Here is a 20,177-nt window from a genome sequence, read left to right as displayed (position 1 = left end):
CAGTTGTGTCATTCAGTCCCCACCCTCCACCCCAGATCAGCAAGCAAATATGACAGCTTTCGAGAAAACTGCAGCAGTTTTCACAGTACACAGCTCCAGCACACATTTATGAGATCAATTCTACTATTGCCTGCCTTTCTGACTCATCCATTTGTTAAACTGTAACCATTTTGGGGGGCTAATCAATATGTAGGATGGGGAAGAAAAAAGCTGCTAGATAATGAAATGCAGCTGCAGTGTTTAAGAGATAGAACAGATGCAGAATGAAAGTATGATTGAAACTTCCATTTCTGTTAATTAATTATCATTGCTTTGATCTTGTTTTTTTTTTTTAGAGAGAAAGAGAGACTTCATGGACCAGAATGGTGCATGCTGGTAAGGAATCTTTTCTCTTGGCAGAAATCCAAGGATCAAAATGTAGGCTTCAGCAGCTGTGGTGAGTAATCTGTCAGCAGGGACACCATGACAGCCTAGAAGAGAGAATTAATAAATATATGAAATAACCAGCCACATTGAGAAATGGTGCTGCATACAATAATGTTAATTTACAACAGTGCAGGGAAATGCAAAGTTTTAATAAAAAAGGGCACATTGATCTTGCTGTTTATTAATTTATACTATGGGTGGTGAACCTCAGGCCAGGACCCTGAATGCAGTTCCATGCGCCTTTGGGACGCTCGCTAGGCTCAACAGCTGAGGGAGTTGATTAATGCTTAGCCAGCGGAAGCCTAAGGAGTGATATGATAGCTATCTTCAAATATCTGGCCTGTCACATGGATGATGGGGCAAACTTGTTTTCTACTGCTCCAGAGGGTAGGACTCAAACCGATGGATTCAAATTGCAAGAAAGGATATTCCCACTAAACATCAGGAAGAACTTTCTGGCAGTAAAGAGCTGTTCAACAGTGGAACAGACTCCCTCGTAAGGTGGAACACTCTCTTTGTTTGGAGTTTTTTAAACAGAGGTTGCATCTGTCAAGGATTCTTTAGCTGTGATTCCCGCATTGTAGGGCGATGAGATCCCTTACAACTCTACACTGTGATATCCGTCTCCAAACCACCACCCCTTGGTGACTCTGCCCTGCACCCTCCCTGAGTTTTTTGGCCTGGCTGGAATGAAATTTGGCAATACCTCTTGTGTGCCTTGATGAAGGATGGAAACATACATGCATCTGTACATGTGGGTCGGTGTGTCTAGAAACCTCTGACTTCTGTGTAGCTGGAATGTAGCCTATGTTCCAAACCTAAGAGTTGCACCCATTACTCTTCACACATTTGCCTCTGGCCTCACCCACCACTTGGCAAGCAGTCACTGGAAGGTTCCCCACTCCTGGTTTACACCACGGGTGTAGATCAAAATAAAATGGTTTTTGGTGGTGTTCCTCTAACACAGGCATCCCCAAACTTCGGCCCTCCAGATGTTTTGGACTACAATTCCCATCATCCTTGACCACTGGTCCTGTTTGCTAGGGATCATGGGAGTTGTAGGCCAAAACATCTGGAGGGCCGCAGTTTGGGGATGCCTGCTCAAACAGGCACAAAGGCCGTTGAGATCAACAGTGGGCCCCTCAACAGTCTCTAGTCTAGACCTTGCCATGTGCCTGACCCACCCGCTACTAGAATTGGCAAATTAAACATATGAGTGAGAATTGTGCTTGCCTTTTAGGATGGCCCAGTCCTTTGAACTGCTGTGCTAGCAAGCACTTAACGCCATAGGACGGAGTGCAAGAACTGCAGTGCAATGTCACAGTCTGCCATTATTATACCAGCATGTTGATGAGACTACTGTTGCAACAGCCACCACTGCCCAATGCAGCCCAGTCAGTGAAAGACTAGCAAGCCTTTAAGTGGCTCAGATATGAGTGGAGTAACTGGGATGGTAACTAGCAGGACTAGGGAGATCTTATATACCACCCTGAGAAGCCTTTTTGAGTCAGCTAAATCAGCACAGACCTAGAATTTCATATATATAGGAAAGCGGACATCAGGGCAGTTGTAAATGTCAGGTGGATAACAGATTGGGGTTGTTTCCCCTGCAGCCTTCTTTATGCCATTAGATCTTTGACGCCTATCGGATCAGAGTGCCCATATACCATAACTGTCCACTTCCTGTTTTCAGCCTCTTGGAAAACCAGCGACTGTGGAGAATAAAACACTTCATCATCAACTTCTTCTGGCTTTCTGGGTAAGCAGTGTAAAAATGTCCAATCAGCAGCAGCCACTTTTGCAGTCTAAAGATGGAGAGAGAGAGAGATTTGAAACGGAATGCCAAAACATGCTAACAGATGACCACACACAAAGTTGAAAAGTTGAAATGATGCATGTATCCCTTAAAATTACTCTTTTTCAAAAGCCCTGATTTTGGCAACATTGTGTGGGTCATGCTAGGGTCTAACAAGCTGAAAGAATTGTGTGAGTATTCTACTTCTGGTTTCTTTGTCCTCTCTACGGTTTATGGTAATTGCTCTCTTGCTCACTGCTGTGTCAGCCATGAACCGCCTCTTTTTAAGCTGTGTGCTTTCCTCTTTGCAGTCTGATTAGGTGCCAAGGAGTATTTATCCCCTTTGCTTTCTCTGTGTACTCACTTTTCATTTTCTTTCTTTAAATGCCAAAAAATTACACAAAACATTAAAAATAAAAGAAGCACTGAGTATACATAAACCTTCTTATGCAATTTCTGCACACTATGATGTACATCATTAGTGGTGGGCTAGGAAAACAGCCAGATATATTTATGTAATTCTTTTTTCCTAGGCCCAATAGATATATTACTGTGGCAACACACTATTAAAAAATAACCAAACAAAACGTGTTTCAGCTTTATACAGTGGTACCTCGGGTTAAGAACTTAATTTGTTCTGGAGGTCCGTTCTTAACCTGAAACTGTTCTTAACCTGAGGTACCACTTTAGCTAATGGGGCCTCCCGCTGCCACCACACGATTTCTGTTCTCATCCTGAAGCAAAGTTCCTAACCCGAGGTACTATTTCTGGGTTAGCAGAGTCTGTAACTTGAAGCGTCTGTAACCTGAAGCGTCTGTAACCCGAGGTACCACTGTACTATCTTATAAATGTATCGGATCACAGAGCATCACATCATTACTTCCCATGCGTGCCCCCCCCCCCCATCCATCAGGCATTGGAAGGAATTGTGTGAGGAAAATATGAATCCCTGTGACCCATGTGTCTGGGGTGAATAATAACAGAATCAGCTGGATGTACAGATTTAAAATGTGGGGCTAAACCAGGCATCTAAACTCACTCTCCAGTAGGAGAGAGCCCTCAGTAGCAGATTTTAAATTCATAACAGTCAAGCAGCTGCATAGCATTAGAAATATAGGTTATTAGACCTTTTTATCCTGTTTAGTCTGCTTGCAAATAGTGATTCTTTCTTTCTACCCATTTTGCAATGAACAGACCACACACTGTTGAGTAAAGTTAAAATACTTTACTTATAAAGTGTCGCAAAGGTCAGATTCATGCATTTATCCAAGCAGCAGCAAGGAAAATACAGTATAGGCAGAACACACTTGGGTAGAAAATACAGAAAGATAGCGTCAAATACATGCTCTAAGCTTGGAGTTTGCTTAGGCACGTATTCCTTGGTCAGTGTGGAGAGAGAGGGAATAGGAAAAGAAGACTTCACTTCCTCCTTCATCAGAGAAGAGAAGGTGTGACCTAAACGAGTCTAGGGCACAGCTCTATGATCACAACCCATTTATGCACTAACTAGCACTAATTTTTCACAGGAATTACATGACTAGGGCAGTCCCACATGGTCTAGCCATCCACATCTGAAGAAGTGTGCATGCACACGAAAGCTCATACCAAGAACAAACTTAGTTGGTCTCTAAGGTGCTACTGGAAGGAATTTTTTTATTTTGTTTCAACTACAGCAGACCAACACGGCTACCTACCTGTAACTAGCCACCCATTACTTAGCCAATATTAAGGCAATACAGTATACTGAAGCATGTTTTATGGCACATGCCATGCTTCTACAGCAAGTTATTAAATTTTCTGTGAGCATTTAGAGCTGATATTATTATATTTGAATACTACCCTAAATACTGGATCATCACTTTGCAGCCTGAACAAATGTTTCATTTTCTAGTAACTTGGTAATTGACAGAGCACATCATTCTTCTCTTAATCCTTTATACAACAAGCATTTTCATATGCAATGTGTTGCATTTTCCATTTCATTAAGAATTAAGGTACTTAGAAATACGTGCAAAACCAGGACTTCTGTACCACACTTACTAAAGGTGCTGCAGCAGCCACAACAGCAGGAGTAACAACAACTGAAGAGTAGCAAAGCAAGCATTGCATTTGCTGTGTGCACTGCCACACTGCAAATTCATGTCAAGCCATAATTTATTTTTAGCTACGGTTTAACATTACATACAGACCTGCTTAATGTATTGGGGACACGGACATCATAACATACATGCATTTGCTTGGGTAAAAGTCCATGGGTTTTACTACCTGGCATGCTCCCTGTACCCTACACATGTACCTGTGTACACGCAGAGCAATTAGGAAAATCACATGAGTGAAAAGCATGCAAAGTTACTGAGGTCCTTTACCAGCAATTGAAACCCACTTCATACATCTTGCCACAATAAATACTATTTTTTCCAATCTACATCGAGTTACATAATGCATTTTGTTCTACTCTCTGCCATCCACATTGTGCATTTTCAAATAAATTGTGGCAGGCATTGAAAACAAAATATGCTGCTTGAAAAGGCAACCTACGTCAAGAGCATATTCTGTTTCCAACAGTCCAGTGCTGTTGCGTAAAACTCATGGATAACCTACGAAATGGTAAATCAGCCTTTGATTTAAACACAAAATGTCATAATAATGTGGCTCTCTTCAGCAGTGCTGCCAGAGTGGTCCTGATTCTGGTGCCCTTAATGTGCATCTAGCATTCCATTCATAGCTGTCAACTTTCCCCCTTTTTTAAAAGGGAAATTCCCTTATTCTGAATAGGATTCCTCGTGAGAAAAGGGAAAAGTTGACAGCTATGATTCCATTCCCCTCACTTCCTTTCTGCTGCCTATTCTTCTCTCTGCCACTTCTCAGTTGAGCAACTGGTTGATCAGCACTTCCCTTAAGAGCTAGCAGCTGGGACCTATAACTCATTCAATCAATGGTAGTCTTGTCAGTTGGAGTTGCTCAAAATATATTGCAGTGTAACCAAGAGGTTCATCATTGGCTTCAGAAAAAAAATTATGGTGGATCACTGGTACATTCTGCACTGCTGCTATGCATGCTGCTATAATGTTTTTGTAAGGGTAATAATGGCCTATTAAATCATGCCTTTAAAAAAACCACAATCTAAAGCATGCCTTAAAAGTCCAAAATGTATTCCTTTATGTCAATAACTCATTATATATTAATCTAATATCTGAACAAAGCTTCATAGCACTGTGAGCAATTTTGAACACTACCATTCTGGGAAATAGGGTTGAAATATGGCAGTTTAATGTACAGTACAGATCTTAATAAAGAGAATGGCTTTTCATGTAACCATTTTAAATATTTTATTAGATTCCATTTTCTATTTTTAAGTTGCTATAAGAAATATTTCAGCCACATACCTTTTTGTATTTCACATTTTTTATATACAGAAATGTGACCCCCCCCCCCCCATAATAATAATATAAGAATAATTTATTATTTATACCCCGCCCATCTGGCTGGGTTTCCCCAGTCACTCTGGGCGGCTTCCAACCGAATATTAAAAACAGTACAGCATCAAACATTAAAAACTTCCCTAAAAAAAGACCTGCTCCTGTCCACCACATAGCTCAGTCAGAGAATTATTTTAAAGATTTTATCTCTTATTAAAGATGCTTAAGTAACAATGTGATTTTAGAGAGAAACAGTGTCATTGCAGATCACCAAATATAACAAATCTTACCTCAATACAAAGAACCCCAAACATGTACTAAAAAGCCAGTAAATTGGGAGGGACTACACACATCAAAAGTAGAATGGGATGAGGTAAGAGATAAGTAATATTGACTTCATATTATTATTATTATTATTATTATTATTATTATTATTATTATTATTATTATTGTTACATGGCCCCCACCTCTATTCAAAATGCTGGATTTTCTTCACCATATTCCTTTTGCCCCTTTCATAGTATAAGCTCATACCTCCCTCTGGATGATTCCATCCATTATTCATCCATTTATTTATTGCTCTCTGATAAAAGAGATGGAGAAATTCCCCTGATAGGGACTTATTCCTGAAAAGTGTGTATTTCCCTGAACAGCAGAATCAAACAGTTCTTAATATAGAGGCTATCAGAAGAAGAGAAATTCAGTGGGCTCAAGAAGGAAACATCCTTCTGGAGCAATGATGCTGCTTGCTGGGTAATTAAAGCAATGAGACCAAAGCCACATAAAAATAATTTCACATCCTAATTTATATGTATGAAATAAAGCACACACCCAGGCCCCTCCCTAACAACGTCCCAGCTCCTCAGAAGCTGAACTGTGCACATTGTAATCAATGTAGCACTGAACTAATGGTGTGTGCAATAGATAGGTAAAGTAAAGGGACCCCTGACCATAAGGTCCAGTCGTGACCGACTCTGGGGTTGCACGCTCATCTCGCATTATTGGCCGAGGGAGCCGGCGTATAGCTTCCAGGTCATGTGGCCAGCATGACAAAGCCACTTCTGGCAAACCAGAGCAGCACATGGAAACGCCGTTTACCTTCCCGCTGTAGCGGCATTTTGACGTGCTTTCGAACTGCTAGGTTGGCAGGAGCTGGGACCAAGCAACGGGAGCTCACCCCGTCACAGGGATTCGAACTGCCGACCTTCTGATCAGCAAGCCCTAGGTTCAGTGGTTTAACCCACAGCGCCACCTGGGTCCCTGCAATAGATAGCTCACAATAAATATGGAGTACCAATTGCTTATGGAGTACTGCTTAAGTATGTGAGTGCATTGATCCTTAAGAAATATATCCATTCTGTTCCCTGACTGTTGCTCATCCACTGTTATCTTCAGTGAGCAATTTATGTGCATTCATCCATGCAGGCACTATAGCATCCAGATACAGAGATGTGACTTCTACATTTACTGGGGCCTAACTACACATTAGTATTACTTGAACCTAAAACAATGTTTATTTTATTTTATTTAAATTAAAACCAAGCGCAGAGAGGGTGTGTGATTTGGGGAGGGGAGACTTCACCCTTGTATTTCATGCTACAACCCTGAAAAAGTTGAACCCTCTTGCAGTAAGAACCAACAGTAGAAGAAAAACTATGGGCTAAGTGGAGGGTGCTTTTTTGCTTTTTGTAATGTAGACTCTTGTATTTGCCTCACAGGGTTGTGTGATTTATTTTTTCAGGGTCATAGTAGAGAGCAGAAAAGTCAAAAGCCCCGTTCCCCGCATGCTGTGGTCTTAACTAACATCAAGACCTCCTGTTTTTGGTTCTAATATTTATATATAAATATATATACACACACAAAGACACTGGAACTCTAATGTTGCTTTAAGCAACATGAAGTTATGTTCACTTCAACTTTCAGGTCACTATTTCAAGAAGGTAAGGAAGTTTCTTATGCAATGTTCAGCCTGATAATCTTGTGGCACTCCATTAAAGTTAACAGTTGCTTCAGAGTAGCTGTAGCCATTGTTATAATAGCCGAAAATATGTAGATACTTCAATAAACAAGTACCACAAATCTCCAGTGTTAGGTAATGCAAACATATATGAGGCCTAAAATGTTTTTAAAGTTTTCTTCTGGAATCTACAAAACCATAGAAATCTGGTGGGAAATCTTTGCATTTTACCTTCATTGTGATCTGATAACCCTGGAAAGCCCTCAGTCTCTCTTCTTTTTCTGCCTCTTGCCCCATGCTTATCCATGTGTCTGTGATCAAAACATTGGCTCCTTTGGCAGCTTCATTAGGGACACTGGTGAGAAACAACTTGGTGCGGTGCTAACATGAATAAATCAGAGGAAATGCACTAAGTTCACGTGGAGCACAGGAGGAAAAAAAACATTTTACAGTCACATCCTCGTACCTTTATGGACTCCTGTTCCGCTATTTTGGTGACCATGGGATCCGGCTCAAAACCCTGTCAAAATAGATTGCAGTGTTACACTGTATTCCATTCTTCCTACAAATAGAGAACCTTAAAGACATTCCCAGATTTTATAAAAAATGGACGGTAGCCTGGGTACTCTTAACTATATCATTCACAATACCTGAACTGGCAGCGTGCCTAGAGTTAGTTGGAGAGTTCCTGGATTAGATTTCCAAGCTATGGAAAACTGGCTCCTGGACTTTAAAAAGCATCTACAGACATAGATGGTAACTGCATAAATAGAACCACGTTGGAGCCAAAAGGAGATATGATACCAGCAAATGTGTGTGGGGTAAATGGGTCAATGCCAATTCCCTATAAAGCAGCAACACCACATATGGTAGGGTGGAGCTGCCCTTCTGACACCAGCATTACTGCTCTTTACCTGGATGGAATGGGGGCAAGATGGATGGGAGGGTGCACTGTCAGGAGAACTGAATTGCAGCCAAGGTCCCACCAGTGTCACTACCTGCTCCCAACCAAAGTCAATTTGGCCTTTGCACTCTTGTATATAGATTTTGTGAGGCTAAACCCTCTAATAAAATCACAAATGCTTTTCTTTTTCAAAGCTGACAACCAACTTTATTGGCCCTGTTCAGAGCCACATGCTACCCTGAAACCATGCTGCTTTAAACAAAATGTGAAAACTACGGAAAAAACAGTATTTCAGCTTTAGAGCAGCGATAGCTAAACTTGGAGGGTCACAGATGTTGTTGGACTCCAATTCCCACCAGCCCCAACCAGCAAGGCCAATGGTCAGGGATGATGGGAGGTGCAGTCCATGTTCTCTGCCTTAGAACATTTTACTTCCTCTCTCCCCAACTAAGATTTTCTTACCTTTGGAGTAGCAATATGCAGATTCATCCCAAATTTAGCAGCACTAAGCATAATGGAGTTTAGGACATTATTTCCATCACCTATCCAACTTAGGGTCAATCCATTCAAAGATCCATAGTGTTCCTACCAAAAACAAAACAAAACAAAGCCACAGTTATTTACAGTGATTGTCAGTTTTGAAGTGCAACTTCTATCATACCATATAGTCTGGGATCTGACAACAAGGATGTTGCCTTTGAACAAATTGCCATTGCCTATATCCTTTCCTTGTCATAAGCATTACAGGATGTTAACATTGTTTTGTCAATCAATACACTATTATTATCATCCCAGCCAAGGTTAAGCAAATTGCTTAAGTGCCTATAGAGTAATGGACAATGTCCTGCCTTCTTTTCTATGAGCTAGAGCCATTCATTATACTTGTTCCGTACAAGAGCATATGCTTCTCTAGCACATAAATATGAATGACAGGGGAATATATAGCTATCTGTGTATTTCACTGCATGAAGAATTTGCCACAATGTGAGTAACTTTCATTCATTATTTTAGAAAGCATGCATCCTGCAATCTTCTTATAAACATGTAGATAATTTGAAAATGAGTGACCACCAGTGATACCTTAATAATAATAATAATAATAATAATAATAATAATAATAATAATAATAATAAATAGAAGCCTGAGCAAACTTCCAACAATCAAGGGATGGTCTTCCATGTTGTTAAGAATTCTTTGTCCCTGTTTATGACTATTAGACGCAGGAAAGACTATGCAAAATAAATCAATTCATGAATATTTGTTTTAATTTGCATAATATGACTTCTTGGCACAGATTTGAATGTCATTGTTACTTATGATGATGAAACATGGGGTAGAAAGCCCTAACCAAAGCCAATAATAACTTGCTATGCAAACAATCAAATATTTATTCTTTATTAATATCTCTAATCTCTGTGGAAATAGCAGGCATAGTTCATCAGATGACAAGAGTCAAGTATCAGAACCATCTGTCATGCTCAATGTCCTGAACCACAAAGAGAAAAATATGGATAACACTGTTCTCTCTAAACAGGTAGCCTAGAAGGGAACTGGCAGGATATTAACAGCTAGTACAGCTAGCAGTCAGTGAACTATTACATAAGAACCATGAGTCACTTGCAATTACTGAAAAGCTGTCAATTCTTGGTGATGAAATGCCTTCCAAAAGTTATCAGACAAGATGAACAGCTGGAAATGCTTTATTCACCCTGCATTCTAATGCAGCCAACATTTCTCTATTTGTTAGGACCTGATCTGAGGTGCTGCAACTTTCTACAGCAGCTCACAAAGCCTGGCTGGACGCCACCTTCATGGAGTATCCAGAGGCCCTGCTCTTCTATAATTGGGTAATTCTTCCCACCTTGAATGATACTTTTAATAGAAACAAGCCATCACCAAATGTGAATTTATGGAAAGAGACATTTTTGCACCCAGCATGGTTCCCACAGCATTTTAAGCCTCCTGCATGAATACTTTTCCATTTCCTCCATGCGCAATCGAAGAACACCCACTCAGAGCTTAACTTGTGTGATTCATCTAGGCAAAGGAAGAGATGCCACACTTTCTACAGCTAATCTTTTTGCCATGAGTATGCTGGTGTTTCCCATAGCAAACTTGTGAAAAGTGAAAGACAGGTTGTGTACCCAGGTGCATGTACATGAATGAATCTTTGAAACGAGAGCAGCCAACATACTACACCCTTCAGATGTTTTTGGATTTCAAATCCCATCAACCTCAGCCAGCATGGCCCTGCTCAGGGTTGATGGGAACTGCAGTCCAATAACATGAGGAGGACAGTGTGTTGCCCACACCAGGCTTAATGGAAAGATGCATGTGTGTCATTTGCACTTTACACATTTGTACATAAAACACCAAAGTGGGGGAGGTACCAATATCTAACACAAATTGCCACATAAGATGCGGAGTTGTTCACAGTCAAAAAAGTTGAATTGATGAGGTTAAAATGCTTTTGAGCCACTCAGTCACTATTTATGTGAACATTTCATTATTAGTGTGAAGGAAAGATGCCCTGGGAATCTGAGCACATTTAGTTAGGTGCTTTACAGAATGACTGCAGTTTAGAAGTTCAGGCCCATGTAAACCACGACGGGGGGAACCTGTAGCCTTCCAGATGTTGTCGGACTCCAACTCCCATCAGCCCCAGACAGCATGGCCATTTGCCTGGGGTTATGGGAGTTGTGGTCCAATAACCTCTGGAGGGTCGGAGCTATCCCCCACCCCTGATGTATCACTTCAGAGAGAATTTTCAAAGACCACTGTCATAAAAGATTTAATAGCTAGCTCCCCCAAACTGGATCTGAACCGTATCATGGATGACTGTTTGTGTTGCTCCCCTGGAATTGCACCAATCCAGGAACACTGATGCAGGAATTTCATGAAGTGCAAAAACTTGGGCCAAATGACAGATGGCTTGAAGATGTAATGGAAGTTGCTACCTGAACTGGTTTTACCACCGAACCCCTTGGCATTTCCTTAACCCTTGCCGCCTTGACACACAGACAATATTAGAGGTAGAGGGACATTGGATAGGGACCAGGATGCCTGGTTTCTAAACAGCTGGATGAGTGGACAGACACTAACAAGGTCCTAAGGAAAATAATTTAATATACTTAGCATTTATGCAGAGCATTTAAATGCAGGGGAAATATTCCTCACCACAGTCATGTAAGGTGGCTCAGTATTAATAACCCCATATTACAGTTGGAGGTGACTGAGCCTGGAAACAGCAGCCTGCCCAAGTCCATCCAATGAAGAAAGAATTGAACAGCTCACAACTCATACTCACAGTGCCAGACCTTTATATTTTTTGCAGCCTTCCACATCTCAACTATTTAGGATTTAGGTCTGAACTTTTAGAGTAGCTGAGTTGGCTAAAAGCTTTGCAGTTAAGCAGGGAACAGGAGAGTATTACCTGGAGTGTAAGGTAATCAGCTAAAATCTGGAGGGGATGGTCAGAATCAGACAGTCCATTTATCACTGGGATTGTGGCCTGTTGTGCCAGCACCTCCAGATCAACGTGTTTATACACTCGTGCCAGGATCGCATCTGTCATGGTTGACAATACCCTTCAGAAAACAAAATAAATGTAAAGCCCACTCAATTTTTCATTGAAAATTAGTACTTTCATAATGGTTCATCTGCCTGAATACTTTTAAGCGTTTGCACAACATGGTTAAATACAGATGGTTTAAAATGTAGACTGCTAACCATTTAAAATGTTTTTTTTAAAAAAAATTAAGGCAGTGAAAAGAGAGTGAGAGACAGAATTAGAAGGCAGAAATATCAATGAACTGTTTAATGTAAATAAAGTTTGTGGTTTTCTTGTTTCTAGCCAAGCAATACTTGGGCACGGGCAGTTTATGCTATAAACAACAGAACTAGTTTTTCTCCTGCTTTCATTCTGAGGGAATCTTCTGAGAAGATTCTGTGTACAAACAAAACACGGTGAGTACTTTCACCATAGTCTCACAACCCAAATTGTGTTTACCAGGATTGTCTGCTCTGAGGGTGAGGGGGCCCAATAAGCCTGCATGCCACATTACGAATGACAAGAAAACGGCAAATTCCAGCTAGCCTGGCAAGGCCAAGACCCCCATCCTGCAACTTCAACAACTTATACCTTTTTCTAGGAAGGTTAGACCACTAAAGCCTGTTTTTTAATTGCAAGGATTCTGTTTCCATCTGAACTGGCCATTATAAGAATCTTGCAACATCAATAATTTGGTGCCCAAGTTTGCCTGTTTTTGTCTCCCTCTTCCTTCTTTTTAGACCTAAACCCGAGGGCAAAGGTTGTGTTGCTTTTATTGATCTAAAAGCCATTCTGGGAACCTCTCTGGCTGAAGAGCAGGGTGTAAATACATAGGAATGCATAGTAAAATCTTTTTGCATCCAAAGTTTTGAAAGTTGCTGAATTCAAGCAATTTTAGGCAGAATTGACATCCAGGGGGAATTTCTGAAAGGTGACGCTTTGTCCTGGATCAAGCCAATCATGCTTTTTTGGTTAAATAATTTTTGGGTTTTCAAAAAAAAAAAAAGGTCAGCAATTTTGGACATTCCTAAAAAAAAGAAGAAAAGAAATATGGCAACCCTAGCTTTCACCATCTAAATATAGAAAGGAAATAACAGTCACACAAGGAGTCGTACAAACCGAGCTGTGTCAGTAATGCTTTCATTAATGCCCAGGTGAATATCTTGTGTTGTGAGGAAACAGGGATGGCCACCAAGGACAGCAAATCCTAAAATAAATACAGTGATTAAGACTTTTAGCTGTGTCATTTCAAAGTATTATGGCAAGTCATGCTACATGTCTTCTCCCTTAGAATTGCAGTCATGGGGATTGTTTGACTTGATGTCTTTCCCCACTGCCATAAAGCTGCAAGAGCCCTCCCCTATCCCAATGGCAAATCTGTGTGTGAACCAAATACAGGAGAAAATAGCATTCAGAATTTCATTAGTACCAAAGTATATTTCAGGTTTTTTTTAAAGAGAAGTTTATATAATGTTTATAAGTCTTTAAAAATGCTATCATGTTTTCAAAGACCTGAATGCCATGTTCTTAACATGGATGCATTTGAATAATCTTAGCTCTGAACTATCAGCTTTTAGCAGGCCTGGCTAAAAGACTAGCTACCATTTGCCTGCTCCACTGTTTCCAATCAAAGTGGTTGTAACAAAAGCAATTATATAACTTTAAGAATTAGTACCCAAGTTTGTTTTCCTCCCTCTGCTCCCTCTGTTTTTCCTTTTCTGTCAGATCTTATAGAGACTGTAAACTTGTGGGCAAGGACTGCCTCTTTCTATAACCTCTGTAGATGCCAGAACAATGTATAAGTTACATGTGTTGAAGATCTCACAGAGAGATATGCACAATCTTTTCTCTATTGATGCTGTTTGTAATGACCAAACCTGTTATTATTTTTTACTGATCGTCTTCTACACAAGCATCTCAAGGCAATGTATAATCAAAACATCAGTTAAAAACACAAAAAGCAGATATATTTTGAAAACCAAAATTATATTTTAAAAAATCTTACAACACCACACAACTGTCAACATATCTTCTGGGAACATGCTCATAATATTTTTTGGGACGAAGCATTATTTTTAGTGATAAGAAAGGTACAAAAGTATAACCTTGCCAGCTTTTAAACCTGTCTTTGGGTCGTATACTAGGAAAGTTTGAATCCTTACCAGCAGATGGCACCACAACCATTGTCCTAAGCCAGTGGTGTCCAAAGTTTTTTCAAAGAGGGCCAGATTTGATGAAGTGAACATGCGTGAGGGCCAGCCAAAGTTGTTGAGCTTTTTTTTTAGAGATTGTTGCGTTTAACTTACATTTACACTTAGGTGTTGAGAAGACAGAAGAGAACAGTGACTGTGGTCAAAGTTCAAATAAACAAGGTCTCCATTATTATTTGCATCTTCTTTCCTGGGCTGCTTCAACTCCTGAGACTGTACAGCAGCCTTTGTCAACCTCTTGCCCCAGATGATGGAGACTACAACATGCAGCAGGAGCAGCAGCTACAGATAGCATGAGAGCTGAGGCATGATTTGATGAAGTGAACATGCGCGAGGCCCGTCCATTTTGCCTGACATTCTTAGAATCATTAAAATTAAATGCAAATTTTATGCAGCGATTGTAAAGTACATTACACAGTAATAAAGGTTGTCTGTCAACTTTTAAGTTCACAACATATGAACAGGAACATAACACCAGGTATACTTGTTGTGTCCAAATATATTTATACCCGATTTAGACCAACTGACATTAACTGAGATTTTACAATGTACTGTATTCATCTCAATTGAAAAAAAACAAAACATGCCTGAACTAATGTGAAGGGAGAAACAGATCTTCTGGACTGCAGCTGAGGGATCACCGCCCTCAGTAGGAGTAAGTAGGAGTTGGGACAGGGGCATAGGAAGAGGGGGGCGATGGGAGCGCGCTGCCCCCAGCAGTGCGATCCCGATCATCCAGGTGGGGTGCCATCGTGGCTGCCCCCCACCCGCGCTGGGCATCCCACCCCCACAGGCAGCCGTCCCCACCCCCAGAATGCGTGTCATGCCCCTGCGGGCAGTGCGCCACACCCCCAGAATGCACGCCACGCCCACTTGGGCGGTGCACCCCGCCCCCAGGACGCACGCCAACCCCGCCCCCACCTGCTCTCCGCACTGAGCTGGGATCAAGGCTGCTCCGATAGGCAGTGTGAACTCTCCCTTCCCGCCTTCAAACTTCAATTTCATTTTTTTTGGTTCTGTCTTCTTACTTTGAATAATGCTATTTCATCATGTGCAGGTAAATAATATACAGTTAATACAGAAGGCTGTATTTAGGCTACTGTCAAATTCTTGGCTTGTTTTCACCTGTCTCTGTAGATAATCTAGTCCTTGTACTTCTTTTCTCAAAAATCATAGCCAATGATTTTCCTTGCAGCAAAGGCAAATACTGAAAAACAGAAAGGAAAAGAACTTGTGACACACTGGTAAGAACAATAAATATTTTGAACTTTCTGCTTTACACTTGAAAGTAATTTCAAACACTATACCACTTGCAGATGGGTGTGAGGTCCTTTTAGTATATACAGGATGGAATTAGGCTCCATCTCAGTTGTTTGCTTTGCCTACAGTCCTAACCTTATTTACCTGAGAGTAAGTCCAGTTTAATTCAGTAGGGCTTCTGAATAGAGTTACACTTTAGGTCTTGGGAACGGCTTCTTCCTAATGGTTAACGTGGCTTAGAGTGGCTTAATTACAACACAGTTGGAGGAGCTGGCCAAATCCTAGAAGTTATTGCCAAGTTGAAATAAAAACATATGTAACTATTCAAAATCTGGTAAAAGCTAAGAATGCAGGTTTGAATTATATTTCACTTTTGTATCTTACTTTAAGGGCTCCATTAGAAAAATGAAATCTCAATACTTGTTTCAGTCTAAGGCAATTATCCTGTCAATTTGTCACATTCAGGATTTATGCCTTGGAGGTGACCTAGTTACTAGATTCTTTACTCCCTCTAGAGCTGCTCTGCATATAGAATTCCACTGATGCTTTACACGCCCTGTCCCCGCCAATATGCTGAGAGCTGACCTGGCATGTAAACTGCATATGTGCATTCACACACACACACACACACAGAGAGTAGAGAGAGAGAGAGAGAGAGAGAGAGAGAGAGAGAGAGAGAGAGAGAGAGAGAGAGAGAGAGAGAGAGAGACTCAATTGCCCCTCCCCCAACTGGGAATGCTGGTCTCTCTCTCTCTGTGTGTGTGTGTGTGTGTGACAGAGAGAGAGAGAGGGAGGATATAAATGTGATTTTGTCATCATACATTTCGGTTCTGGTTAGATTCATATTTCTAGAATATGGTAAGCTCTCTTTTTCTTCATTTTTAACATTGAAAGCCCAAACAATTTCTCAAACACAACCCTTCTAAACCCTGCGGGTGGAGGGTGGGAATCTTCCTTTCACTTTCAAGATCACATTGCCTACTTTTCCCATGGGTAGGCGAACTAAGGCCTGGGGGCCTGATCCGGCCCAATCGCCTGCAGGCGGTCCGGGAATCAGCATATTCTTACATGAGTAGAATGTGTCCTTTTATTTAAAATGCATCTCTGGGTTATTTGTGGAGCCTGCCTGGTATTTTTACATTAATAGAATATGTGCTTTTATTTAAAATGCATCTCTGGGTTATTTGTGGGGCATAGGAATTCTCCCCCCCCCCCGGCCCCCAACAAGGTCTGAGGGACAGTGGACCGGCCGGCCCCATGCCAAAAAAGTTTGCTGACCCCTGACTTTTCCTGTCCTCTCCTTCCTACCAGCAAGGATTCAAGTCCCAAACTAGGCAGCACTCACATTTATGTTTTAAATCACAGCTAGGTGGTTCTTTTTTTAAATCTGGATTGAAGCTGAATTCAGGGAAAACACATAAAAACACAGTATTTCCTAAGAAACAAGAGGGCAGATACAGGATAGCTATGGATTGTGGCTAAGGTCATGTGTACAACTAAAAAGACATGAGGGCCAAAGAATTAATACTGCAAATATTACATACCTCTCCTTTACATTTGATTCTTTCCTTCAGATCTGCTGCCACCCACAACAAATATTTGATGTCTTCAGCTGAATAATTTTGCAGTGTCAGAAGGTCCCGGCCTTTCAACTGGGTGGGAGTTTTAGTAGGTTGTTGCCCATGCCTGTATCTCCAAGGGAAATGACAAAAGAAGTTCAACTACCTCATAATTCAGGATTTTGTATTCTGAAATAACCAATGTCGAGTTGTGGTCCCAGGTTATTGGCTCAAAGGCACAATGCTCTACAAATGCATGGCACCAGGATACAAGTGAACAGTTGAGTAAATAATCAAGAAAAATAAAAGAATTTGTTGTTCTTCAGTATTACATAAATGGATATTGCTACTATGGAAAAGTGTGAAGAATTCCACTTGGGGAAACCATTGCTGATGTGTGCATGGGGTAGGGGGAGATTCTGCCTCTGTTTGCACTATGTGGCACTGTCACTACCTTTACCATCACGATCCCTACACCCCCACTCCCCTTATCACAACAAATGGTGTTGTGTTTATATATTAATAATGGGACTGTAAGTCATTTGAAAATTATTGTTCCAATTGGAAGGTTGGAAGGTTGGCGGTTTAAATCCCTGCAACGGGGTGAGCTCTCATTGCTTGGTCCCAGCTCTTGCCAACCTAGCAGTTCGAAAGCACGTCAAAGTGCAAGTGCTACAGCGGGAAGGTAAACGGCTTTTCCATGCACTGCTCTGGTTTCGGTGTTCTGTTGCACCCGAAGCAGCCTAGTCATGCTGGCCACATGACCCAGAAAGCTGTCTGCGGACAAACAGCGGCTCCCTCAGCCTGTAAAGCGAGATGACGCCTGCAACCCCAGAGTCGTTCGCGACTTAACTGTCAGGGGTCCTTTACCTTTTTCATTTATATACTTTCATTAAAATTACCAAAATAATAATAATAATTGCCCAGTGTTCTACAATGCACATTCCAATAATAAACAAAAAAAGATCAGTATGCTCACAACATTTGCTTTCATACACCCACATCCACACACCCCAGTAGTCACACAATATCCATTGGTTTTTCCATATCTGTGCAATAGCTAGGGATTTGAACAATGCCATTCAGATACTGTGGTCATATCAGGAGCTTTCCTAGTTAACATTTTTGCTGCTGCAAACAAGTATTCTATCAGTATTTAACAAAACAAGTGAAAACAACAAAAGACATTTAACAAAATAATGAATGATTCCAGTTTATTCTTTATAAGGTTATGGTGCCATCAGGGCAGGACTTTGAAACAGAAGTCCAGAGCCCCACGCAGCAGGATGTGCAACAGATATTTCTAAGGGTGCTCACTCCCACCCCGCCAAAAAGAGGCCTTCACATGATCACAACTATTCCAGAGACAGTTGGAGCTATTGATAAATAATAGAATACAATTCTATTGGGTTTGAATTGAAATAAGCATGCACATTTATTTCAAGTGTATGAAATTGTCAGACAACATCTGCAAACAAAAAAAACAGTGATGGTAATTGCTCTGACATATCCATTTCCCCATATAATTTCTTTGCTTTAGTTTCTTGGTTTATGAATGACTGTTGTTAAGCAACAGAGACAGATATGATTTGCCCATTTCAGCAATCTTGTAGCTGCTAAAAACTGGAGGATGTTCCACCAGCTCTGTTGTGAGGCATATTTTTTAAAATATTAAAATAATCTTTATTGAGATTTTTTAAAAAAAACAACATGTAGAAAAATAAAATGTAGAAAGCAAGCAAAGCAAAACAAGACAAAGAAAAACCGAACAAACAAACAAACAGAGCAAACAATAATACCAACAAAAGAATTCGCCTCTTCCAATTAGATTGAAAAATAATGCCTAACTTAGTATAACGTAACGTAACATAACATAACAAAACATAACATAATATAACAAACACAATTTCGGCAACTGAATTCAACTTCTAATTGGCAAATTAATAATAAAAGGGAAAAAAGGGGATGGAAAGGAAAAAAAGAAAAAAACACATATTTGAAACAATGTTTTGAATTGCACAATGTTAAAATCTGTTGTCCCACACACACACACACACCCCATATCGTGGCTTCCAACCTCTCTTGTATTCTGATTTAAATTTCTCTGATATTCTGCATACACCTATCTGATTTGATTTTTTCTTTAATTTTGGTAATGTTTGTACCCCTGATAACTCCGCTATCAGTTTCGCCTTTTCCACTTGTTTTTGTAAGTATAACTTGAGTGGTTTCCAATCTTCTGTTGTGAGGCATTTAAACACTTACCGAATACATTGCACCAGATGCTTGCTGATCTTGCTTGCATTCCCAACATTGAACAGGGACCGAACATTAAACAGCATATTTACCAAATGCTAAGATATAGTCACCTTATTAAACTTAGATGAAATAGTGAATGTATTCAGTGAAAGAGCAAAGGTAAAACTATCACGAGACAGTGCTACCTCTAGCAGTTGTGAGATCTGCTCAGAGATTCATGGTATGTAATCTTATGCAAACACTATGGATAAGTGTCATTAGTTAGGAGAGTTGCAAAACCCATGGGTTTTGTCCTTAAACAAACAGCAAAATCTATAGCCCAGTCCAGGCATTTCCTAGGCTGCCAAAGGTCTTCTCATGGTGTAGCAGGGCCACTCCCTCTTCTCCACCACAGAGAGACCTACACGTGATGCCAGGTACTGGATGCAGAAACCAAATCTTACAGGTGTGATGGACTTGCTCCACACAGGCTCATAGGCTTACAGAAACCCAATTCATGCAGTCTTCTTTCCTCTCTCCTATTTATGGGGGATAACTATTATATGAATTAGGCATTTATTTATTTTTTAATTTTTATTTATATGGAAAAATATACATCAAAAAGAAAGCAAATTGCTATTCCATGTTTTTAAAAGGCTGACATTCAATAGGTGCAGCTTCTTTCATAGCTAAAGACAGATATATTTAGCCTGGGGGTAGGACTAGAGGACACTCTGGATCCCTTCCATCTCTATGAATCTGTGAGTCTTCGATTTCCAACAGTTGGCCAAAGAAAGCCAATGTTACACAGTGCTTCGGACTAAGAAGACTTTGCTCAATTCCTGTTAACCCTTGAAAC

The 20,177-nt window shown here is 40.6% G+C and overlaps 1 protein-coding gene across 1 annotated transcript; it reads right to left on the bottom strand.

Moving 5' to 3' along the window:
- Window positions 1-348: 348 nt before the first annotated feature.
- On the bottom strand, window positions 349-19,422 carry OTC (ornithine transcarbamylase). Its single transcript, XM_035114687.1, has 10 exons — window positions 19,346-19,422; window positions 17,066-17,213; window positions 15,387-15,468; window positions 13,171-13,258; window positions 11,935-12,088; window positions 8,964-9,086; window positions 8,064-8,117; window positions 7,829-7,978; window positions 2,094-2,231; window positions 349-470 (listed from the first exon to the last, which is right to left on the bottom strand). Exons 1-10 carry the CDS (start codon window positions 19,420-19,422, stop codon window positions 411-413), a joined length of 1,074 nt encoding a protein of 357 aa, XP_034970578.1. The 3' UTR covers window positions 349-410.
- Window positions 19,423-20,177: the final 755 nt, after the last annotated feature.

Source organism: Zootoca vivipara, chromosome 4 (genome assembly GCF_963506605.1).
Source record: "Zootoca vivipara chromosome 4, rZooViv1.1, whole genome shotgun sequence".
Lineage (NCBI taxonomy): Eukaryota > Metazoa > Chordata > Lepidosauria > Squamata > Lacertidae > Zootoca > Zootoca vivipara.
The sequence above is the reverse complement of the archived record's forward strand: the minus strand, read 5'-3'. Positions and strand labels throughout refer to the sequence as shown.

Bases quoted from the DNA above. Each gene is read 5' to 3' on its own strand.
- OTC (XM_035114687.1), bottom strand. From the start codon at position 19,422: ATGCTGTTTAATGTTCGGTCCCTGTTCAATGTTGGGAATGCAAGCAAG. The intron at 12,089-13,170 runs GTTTGTACGACT...TGTTTTCTGAAG, and splicing joins AGCATTACTGACACAGCTCG to GGTATTGTCAACCATGACAG. The intron at 2,232-7,828 runs GTAAAATGCAAA...CTCCATCTTTAG, and splicing joins GTTATCAGATCACAATGAAG to ACTGCAAAAGTGGCTGCTGC.